Here is a 10,033-nt window from a genome sequence, read left to right as displayed (position 1 = left end):
GGTTTGGTCACCCTTTAAGTAATACAACTGCATCTCATAAGTTGCTTTTACCCAAGCACAGTCATAGTGCTTTAATTCTGGTAATTCAAGAAACATTTACGGGGATGACAAAAGTAAGGCTGAACTACATGTTTGCTTTCAAGCAATAATTAAATATTTCCTTGGTAGTATTTTAAAATCAATACAAGTATCGCCAAATTAAGTGTTGCGATATTTTACAGATTTAACATTTTCTTACACCCCTAGTACACCACTTTGTGCTAAAAATATGAAAAGTGCTGTACATTGATTGATTGGTTCTGTGACCTCTGACTTTCTATTCTGGTTTCTGTAAGGACTTAATAGACAGATTTAACATACCTGTAATGAGAAGTTCCCATTTCTGATTTATTAATCCTTTGCCTGTGGCCGTCTCACAGGTGTAGTTTCCTGAGTGGGACTTATTAGTTCTTTCTATGATGAGTGCATAACGCTGGATAGTCGATTGGTTCAGGTTCAGTCTCACGTTCAGCCTGGAAGCTGCTGGGTTTTCATGCAATGTTCCATTATCTAAGGTTGAAAAGGCAAACAGTTGCTCTCCATTCAGTTCCCATGTTAGTTGGGTGAGGTCGGAAATCGACGTGTTGCAGTTCAGGATCACTGTGCTGCCAGCAGGCTGTGCGATAAACGTCCCATCTGTGAAAAACAGCGATAGAAAAGTTTAGCAAACAAAGCAGCTCATAAAAGTTAAATAAAAAAACTACATGTTTGCACTAGTGAAGTAACATTTACTAAAAAGACCCTTTACTTAAACCTGCCTCCTTTGTTGCAAGTTAATCACCAATTTTTAAACGTCTGCACCTTTGGAATTTCTTTCATAACTTTATATAAGTCTTGGTAGTCTTAGACATTCCTGTAATCCTCCAGGAGCCACCAGGTGCAGGTTTACTGCACGGGTCAGAACAAAAACCCACAGCGAGGCCTCATTCCAGCACAGTGAGCCTCGCCTGTGGATCGACTCCTGAGGACGGGAGGGGATCATCTACTGTGGAGGGTTTTGATTAAAAAATATTCTTGTAACTTTTTTTTCATGATGGAGGACAAATATTTGCAATCAAGCCCCAACCAGAACATGACTTTTACGTGCAGCTCTAATCGTGATCAGATATTTATTTTCATTCTATAAAACTGGACTTGTTTTCTAGGAAGTTTTGAGCTTTAAGAGTTTAAACGAGAGAAACAAGTAAAAATGTTCATGTTTGTCTGAGAAAAGAGGATAAAGTTTGGAGAGATAAGGTTTACATGTGGGCTGGGTGTCGATAATAATTTCCAGAAACAATTTGAGCCTGGATCGATTACATTATGTTTTTTTTTTCTCTTCTCCATTCAATTAAATTTTGAGTTTACACATTTATACACATTTGTTTAGAAATACAGTAATAACTACTTATGTGATCAGCTAATTCACAGAGAAAAAGCAGTATTTTGCCACAGGTAAACAGGTGTAGTTATACAAATTGAACACTTGTTAATATTGACTTGAAAAAAAAATGTTTATCTGAAGATCGTCTCTCACACTAAACTGCTAGACAGTTACAGTTATTCACATTTAAAGGCTTAAAAGTTCATTGTTCTGAAAACTTTAGAAAACTCTTTCAAAAATGATATTTTAAAGTTTAGGAAATGTCCTTTAACACAACCGGCTAAAGTTGCAAAATTTCCATTTCTGGCACCATCTTTGATGTGACCAGAGGCCCCTCCTTTTGTTAGCCTACAAACCGACCCCGGCCCCACACCAGAGAAGAAAACAGTTACGTGGTCCTCACAGGAAAAAGTTTATGGACCCCTGCTGTAAGCTAGCGGAAGAGCATGTAAATGGGTAATGGGAAGTGGGGGTGGGCTTGCTCCACAGCAACACAACTCTGAGGCGAAATTAAAATGAACTGCTGCCAGTTTAAAATGATCTCATTTGCCACCTATGATTCACGGAAAAAAAGTTTCATGTATCGTTCAAGGAAAGGTAAAAAATAGCAGCAAGAAATAAGGTTCTAAAAATGAAATTAGCATGAAAACATGACTGCTTTTAGTTGAGAAGAAAATAGAACTATAAGATGGAAGTCCTGCTGGCAGCACAACAGAAGACAAGGATTCGGTTTGTGTTCAGTAGCAATGAAGCAGCTTCACTACTGCAGAGAGGAAACGTTATGCACAATAGCAGATGCTGAAGCACAATGTCATCATTGTTTTTACTCAGGAAAGAAGGCGGGACATTTGCACAGATGGTGCCCACCTAGTTTAACCTAAAGTCAGAGCACGCAGTGTACAGAAAACCCTTAAAAAGTAAAAAAAGGGAAAAAAAAAGAGCTGTCTAACCCACTCCTACAGCTCAACTTACACCCAAACCAGCTGTCAATCTTGTGGTGGAAAACAGTTTTTTAAAGCTTGATTTTCAACCCCCACACCAGATCAAAGCCCCCATTTCAAGACATTTTCCCCAACAGTTGGAGTTCACCTCAATTTATTTCCTACCACAGCATGAACAGGGAAACATTTTTAGGACAAGTTATTCCACAGCAGCAGGTCTGACTTCATGATACAGTTCAAAAGAAGTCCTGTCAACTAGTTGACTTAATTAACCATTTTTCACACAGGAAGTAGAGGCTCGCTCGCCACTAAACGAAGCCCTTAAACCGCAAACCTGCAAGAAAATACATATTTTTTTAGTGTATTTGACCGTTAATGGCGTTAACCCTTTAAGACCTGAGACATTGCCGGTGACACTTAAACATAAAAATCTTTAACATACTGGAAATGTTTAATTGTTAACATGATCGACGTAATTGCAGTAGATTCTGAAGGAGAAAAGTCGCTTTTCTCCTTCAGAATCTACTGCAATTACGTCGATTCAAACACTAATGAAGGCTCTACTGCTGAACATAATCTATAACCACAAGAGCCAATGTGCAGTTCAGCGTCTTGCCTAAAGTGACTTCGACACTCTGTGGGAACCAAACCTACAATCCTGCAATCAGGGGTCGACCACTCTACCACAGCCGCCCCATAGAAACAAAAATCAGATGCATTAGAAAATGTTTTTCTGTGCAGGGTTGTTGTTGTTGCTATGGTAAAGCTTATTTAGGTGCTCCTAGCCTTTATTCTTGTTTTTATACAGACCATCAACTTAATAAAACTTAGATTTTACATAATGATAATAAGAGGAAGCTTCATCTTAGAAACTGCTGCTTTTATTTTTCAAAGGCTGTGTAGACAAACTGTTGCTCTCCATCGTTTCCTATAATCTGTCTACTCCTTCGCTTATTAAAAAAAAAAAAAAACAGCGAGAATTACAACTTTTTTTAAGCAATACACACACACGGACACATCTGTGGCTATAAAACTAGGAGTGAATCAGATTAAATCACTAAATAAGAAAGGGGGTGGATTCACACTTCTAAAATATTCCTTCATATCATCTCGTGGTTGTCAGCCATCATTTATAGAACATTTATTTTCCACCTTTTTCTTTTTAAGTGGTTTCTTGAAGAGGAGGCCCCGCCCACTGTCTCCTACTGCAAGATGTCTGCAAGGATTTAGTTGTCTCTCACCTTTTTTTTTAAGATGGTAAATAGCTTGTCAATAACACATTTTAAAATATTTAACACATCTGGTGTTTATAAAAGTTTAAATAAAAAAAATAAAAAATAAAAACATTTTTGGTGTGAGTTTGTCAAACTTTCACTTCCTTTAAAAGTCCCCTTTTTGTTTAATCATAATTTAAGGAACTCATCGCCTTATTTTACTTTTGGTTTGTTTCTGTCCATTATGATGCAATTATAGATGCTTAGTAACAACAAAACATTGAATTTATACAGGGAGGCAAAAAAAGTAAATATTAATTTAATATCACAATTAAATATGTAAAAACTCATTTATTTAGGATGGTTCCAATAATTCGTATGTTTTATTTTTCAAGTTTCAGGCATGTCATTGAGTCTTCAGCTTAAACAAAAAAGGGGTCATGAATTTTATCTTTTAAATTTGTGTTATTTGATGACTAAAATATGTTGTGTTTTAGTAGTTTGACAAACTGAAAAACACGAAATCAGCATTTGAAGGAGATACAGAAACAGATACGATGACCCAAATGGTAATTTGGGTCATCGTATCAGTACAAAGCGGAAAAAACAATGGTGGTTTAGCAGAGAACAATAAAAAAAACCACGTGCCTCATTTTATAAAACCTTTTTATACAGAATTATCCGTTTGCTGATAATAAAATGCATTTTCAATGTCGAATTACCTCACTACTCAAGAACAATATAGTGCAGCGGACGCACTATTTTGTGCACTAATACACTATAATGAAGCAATTCTGACAAAATCTTTCTGCTCAAGACTTCTTTTTAACTTTTATTTTGTAGTTGAAGCTTAGAAATAACAGGAAACGCATTATTTATTTTCATACTAAGCAAGTACAAACAAAAAAAAAAGTTACCTGCAGTGCAGAAAGTCCAGGTGATGTAGCAAAAGATTGCTCCACTGAGGCCCACATTTCTGGAGAAACCCAACATTCCACCTTAAAACACAAACATTGTTTAATTCCTGGTTGAAATATTTGGCATCTATTTTTTGAGAAAATTACATTCTAACAACATTACCATCAAAGAAACGGCGATGTGTTAAGATAATCGGAAGCTTTAGTGCTGAAAACAGTTCGGTGTTGATCACTTACCTGAAGTGTGTAGCGTCTCTGAAATATACTTGATGCCGCTGGAGAAACTGGCCCGTTTGTCTTATATTTCTAAAGTAGACGAAGGTGTCATCCTCTGCCATCAACAAGTGTCATAATGTGTGAAAAGCTAAAATGGGCAAGAGCCCACACGCAGCACAAATGCTTTCCACAGGAAGTGAGAGCAGAATTTTGTGGTTGGAAGCCACAACAAGAAATGCACTAAACAGTTTTGTGTACATCCAAACACACACTGGATGCAAAGCCACCTGTTTTCTAAGCCCTCTTAAATATAAACCTATTTTTTGAGCAACTAAATTTTCTAACATAAACATTGCCAATGCTAAACTTCACGTAAAAGTGTTAATTCGGAGATTGATGCATAGATTTTACAGAATGAAAACAGTGTTCTGCAGATTCTGAACTTAAATGAAAGTAAGTTTGCTGCAGAAAACTCGATAAGATGCTTCACTGAAACTAGAAGCAGCAACAAAAAAGAAACTGAAGAATTGCATGAGAAAAGTTTCATGTGACTTCAAGTTCACCTGAAACCTACACACCTTAAAGTGAAAGGTCACCATGGAAGTTTGATATTTGGCTCCGACATCAATCAGCACGTGTCAAATGCTCGGAATCGTTTCTCCTTTTCATTTACGCAATGCTACCTTTCTTGGGAAGATGCTGGTGAGAAGTCATCAGTTACAGGAGGACATTTTCAAGACAGAAACGGAAATCACGTTGGGTAGACCTCAGCTGCTCAGGAAGATAAACCGCAGAATCCTCTTTTGCTTAGGGTGCAGAAAACCTTTTTTCTCACAGTTACTTTTGATCCCCAATAAAATGCAAATGTGACGTTTTTTTGCTAGCACATATGTTTTCAAATTCTTTCTGCAGAAGAAAGCAGTTAAAAAAAACAGAGCATAAAAGGTAAATTCCTGACCAGCCCTCTCATTCACAATACCTTAAAAAGCCATACCGTGAAAAATCAACTTCTTGAACTTTTAAGTGCGTTTTACTGCTCATTCTTCACGATAAAGAACCCCAAAGCAGTATTTTAATCCAATCATGCATTTCTGAGTCATCCTCTTAAAACCTGCCCTTTCATACCCTCTCATACCCACAAAAACAAGCAGGTCTTCACATGCTGATGTCACAAAGTGAGACAGCCCCTTTCAGGAAGAGTCTGCTCTGACAGCTCCACCCCCAGTCTAACACCAACACCCAATTACTCAACGGAGCTAGCGGTGATCAACAAAAAAAACTTTCATTTTAAATGCAGAATACCGTATATCTTCCGATTGTGTCCAGCCTTCAATACATTTTAGCTCAAACAGATGTTTGTTACTTAAACTGACAAACTTCTGCTGAGGAATCTACACAACATGTTGGGATAGATCCTGAACATATCCGAGAATGGTGCAAGCAGATGGAGGTAAGGAGATGAATGTAAAGACGGCAGGAGAAAGGGAGCTGGCTATTTCCTGGTTAAGGAAAGGAGAAGACTATTTCCTGGTGGAGAAAGGGGGAAGACTATTTCCTGGTAGAGAAAAGGAGAAGACTATTTCCTGGTAGAGAAAAGGAGAAGACTATTTCCTGGTAGAGAAAAGGATAAGACTATTTGTAGGTGAAACAAACAAGGGGCGAATTGAAAGAACTGGGTTGAACATGGACATTGAATAAAGGCAGGAAGGTCCACGTGAAAAGGAGATTGATGATGCTTCAAAGAGAACATAAAAGATCACAGCCAGTGCTAATCATAACAATGTTTTTATCATTTTACTGCAAAATGAACCATTAGCCATCACTATTTAGTCTGTGCCAAATTTTAAGAACAATTCCCACACTACACAGCATGCACATCAATATTTTTTTTTTAATTTTTTATTTTTTTTTTCCATTAGGTGACACACTGACAAGGAAGTCATGACAAAGTTAAGTTTTTTTCCACACTAAGGAACAGCAAAGCGGACCCCTCCTGCCCAGACAGAACCCACGTAGCTGGATACACCAACGATCCATGGAGCAAGTGGAGCTGATGGGTCTGGCCCAGCTGTCTGTGGAAGATGTTGAGGATGTGTATCTATTTGGATTCCTCCTAATGGGGATCGGAGGGTTTCTGATTTATTGTGCAGTCAGGGAGCGGAAGACGAAGAGAGGCTATATGTCGGATCTCTGTGGAAAGAACCTTCAGGGAGTAGAGACTCACAGTGAGAAACTTTCACAAGCAGATTGAAAGCACTGTGTTTGTCTTGCCCACTTAAGCAGGGTGCTCACGATTCTTGAACTTGTGCTAAAGATGGATGCCAAGATGGAGCGATTTTCAGCCGGAATTGAGGGTGAACTGGTCTAAATTACCCACATTTTGACTCAAAAACCCAAGACCTGTCAGGGACTCAACCGGTAGAACAAACAACCGCTGGCCCCTGAAAGAGTCTTATCTAATTAGACTCCCCTCAGAAGCTGAGGGTGTTTGGCTCTCAAAACATATCTGCGTCTACAGAGTGTAAACAGCAGCTGTGTTCAAATGCTTCTGTGTTAAATTGTGTTTTTTTCTTATATTTACACGTTGTACTCAGTGTTGACATACAACATTTTTTGGTTTCTGACACCTCCCTCCCCAATGTAAACCATCTACACCCCCCCCACACACACACACACACTTAAAACAGTCTGCGAGTCACTGCTGCACTTCAGTCAACTTTGAACTGTGTTGTGTATTTCTGTTATATGTCTGATCTTGTTCGGATTGTACTTGAACATCATTTTGTATGTCAGTGTAAGCTGTGCATATGACAATAAATGAATCTTGAAATGGGCGGCACCCTAAAGGAGCAAAAGGCGGAGCCTCAGAGATAAAGATATTTTACTTCAGAGTATGAAAAGAGTTCACGAAAATAACTAATATTTCACAATTTATTTATTTTTTAGTGTTCGAAAGGTAAAATATATGGATATAGTTAAGAAAATTATGGTATGGGCCCTTTAAATAAACCACAAGTATGCTTTTCTAACACTTCTTTAAACTACACCTCCTAGTTTTTTGTAAAACGACAAAAATATATATTTTTTTTGCAATTATTGATCAGGCAGAACTCGATATATTTTTGAAATCCTCAAAGGTTTGTTTTAAAGGGGCTTTTCTTTCTGTCCTGCACATGATATGAAGTTCGTCTCATGTAAACCAGCTCAGTGGCCTTGTGGTCGAGTGTCCGCCCTGCGACGGAAAGGTTGTGAGTTCAACTCAATGGTCGAGTCAAACCAAAGAGACATCATGTCTCACTCAGCATTAAGAGGTTGGACTGAGGGGTTTCAACCTCCAAAGGTTCATGGTAGGCGTGGAGGATGCTGGGAATTTGGATGTCAATCCAATACCAAGTAATTGCAGGGCTAGTATGCCTATTTAAGTGTTTAGTTTTCAGCTTGTCAGGTCATCTGCTCTGTTCAGTCAACTTTTTTGTTTCTCCATGCGTTTTTCTCATGTTTTGGTTGATTTATTAAATATTTTAAGCTTCTGCTACCTAGCCCGGTCTCCTGCGTTTGGGTCCTCCAGTTCCTGACAGTATCATAGAATAATTTTGGAAATTAATGAATGAAATGGTTTATTTCACACAATCAGGTATACTACATGAAATAACATAATAAATCACAAGTTGATCACTTTAAAGGGAGTGCAGGGAAGTAAACTTATATAATCCCACCCCGACTCGACCACATCGTTTTATCTATATGAATTATCAATATAGCTTAGCCTCAAGCTCCATCAGAGCTGATAGCTTAGCATCAGTAAGGAGCGCCAGAGTTGCTTGAGTTGAAGACACACGTCAGCTGTTCATGACCAGGAACCGGACCCGGAACAGGACCAAAACTTTTGGCAAATAAAAGCGTTTATTGGCCAATTACAGCAAATACATCAAATATAGAACATGTCTATTAATAATAAAATACCATTATAATAACAGCAATAGTACAAAGTTTAAAAAGCAAAAATGTAAGTAACAGCACCGCAAACGTATATATTTAAAATAAGAGCAGTAAAAAAATATTAAAGTCACCAGTGAAGAGAGTAAATAAAAGCAACAATGTAATGATTAAAAATATAAACTACAACAAAAAATCTTGTCATTATGTGCAAATATGTGGCTCTTTAATGACTCTTCAATGAGGCAGGGAGGTGAGGGGCAAGCTGCGAGGAGGTGGTGCGCTGTTTACACACAAAGTTGCCAAATTGGGCACAAATTGTGCAGTACTCAAATACTCAAATTTGGCTTTTTTTGTCCAATCTGGCAACCCTGCAGACCAAAGCTGCACTTGCATGAAGTCCATGAGTAAATTCAAGCTCTTTACTGTACATATTAGAGAAAATTGCAACAAAAGTATTGACGTCATCACACTAGTATCGATACTTCACCTTAATATTGATACTCGGATGCTGTGTCTGCAGCTCACCACTCCCCATGGGGTTGGAGGACAAATTTCACACATCCAGGTTTGTGAAAACTACTGGAAATTTAACTTATTTTCATGTTGAAAGAAATAAAAAAAATCAAGTATTAAGAGATGACCAAATTTACTATAAGAACAAGGTCAAATCTGAATTGCTTCTTTATCCCTCTAGCTCCTCCCAACTGGTCCCATTGCTGGAGGATTTGAAACCGTTGTGGTGATTGAAAGTGTGTTGACGTTTTTCCATGAACTTTTAATACTATGAACTTTTTATAAAATCAGTGTTATATATTTTCCTAGCACTGGCAGCTACGTGGAAACGTAAATAACAAGCAGCCATTTTTGACATCATCGCGTAGTAACAACATCCAAATTTAAAAAACACATTTTTTTCCATTTCTTTCCACTTGGAGGGATAAAAGTAAAGGTAGGGAGTAATCCCAGGGGTAAGGAAGCACTTTGGATTCAGCCACAAGTCTTAGAACATATGTGGTCTCAAAACCACTAGAGAAACAGACAGGAAAAGTCTGCAAATTCACCGTCAAAAACGGTCACTGCCAGTAATAGCAGTTTTTTTCAGAAACAAAACAAGCAGCAACATGAGAAATTACTAAATCAGGAAGAGAAAAGGACAAAGCTCTGCCAAACCATGACACACACTTCACCAGAAACAACCCTGACATATATAGATTTAATAAAAAAAAAAAAAAATTTTCATCAATAATAAATAAACACAGCTTTAACATAGAACCATGAAAACATTATCTTTGAATTCAGTTCAAAAAATTGGAATTATTCTTTGCTTCTCAGATGGCTCTCTCGTTTTCTTCCCTCTACAATCTCATCATAAAAACTTGTTTTTAATGGGGTTTTGGTGACTAA

At 37.7% G+C, this 10,033-nt stretch overlaps 1 protein-coding gene across 3 annotated transcripts in view; it reads right to left on the bottom strand.

Moving 5' to 3' along the window:
* LOC112154738 overlaps positions 1 to 10,033 on the bottom strand; it is a 20,980-nt gene that overhangs the window by 4,499 nt on the left and 6,448 nt on the right. For 2 of the 3 annotated variants that reach the window (XM_024285878.2, XM_024285877.2), the window contains exons 2-3: positions 4,475 to 4,555; positions 361 to 675 (exon numbers count right to left, since the gene is read on the bottom strand). In XM_024285878.2, coding sequence (XP_024141646.2) covers positions 361 to 675; positions 4,475 to 4,550 — 391 coding nt within the window. In that variant the 5' untranslated portion in view covers positions 4,551 to 4,555. Of the gene's footprint in view, positions 1 to 360; positions 676 to 4,474; positions 4,556 to 4,711; positions 4,814 to 10,033 lie in introns of those variants that run through there. The other variant, XM_024285879.2, reaches the window with a different exon arrangement.

This window comes from Oryzias melastigma, linkage group LG21 (genome assembly GCF_002922805.2).
Source record: "Oryzias melastigma strain HK-1 linkage group LG21, ASM292280v2, whole genome shotgun sequence".
Taxonomy (NCBI): domain Eukaryota; kingdom Metazoa; phylum Chordata; class Actinopteri; order Beloniformes; family Adrianichthyidae; genus Oryzias; species Oryzias melastigma.
Note: the sequence above shows the minus strand (reverse complement) of the source record. Positions and strands in the feature narration are given on the sequence as shown.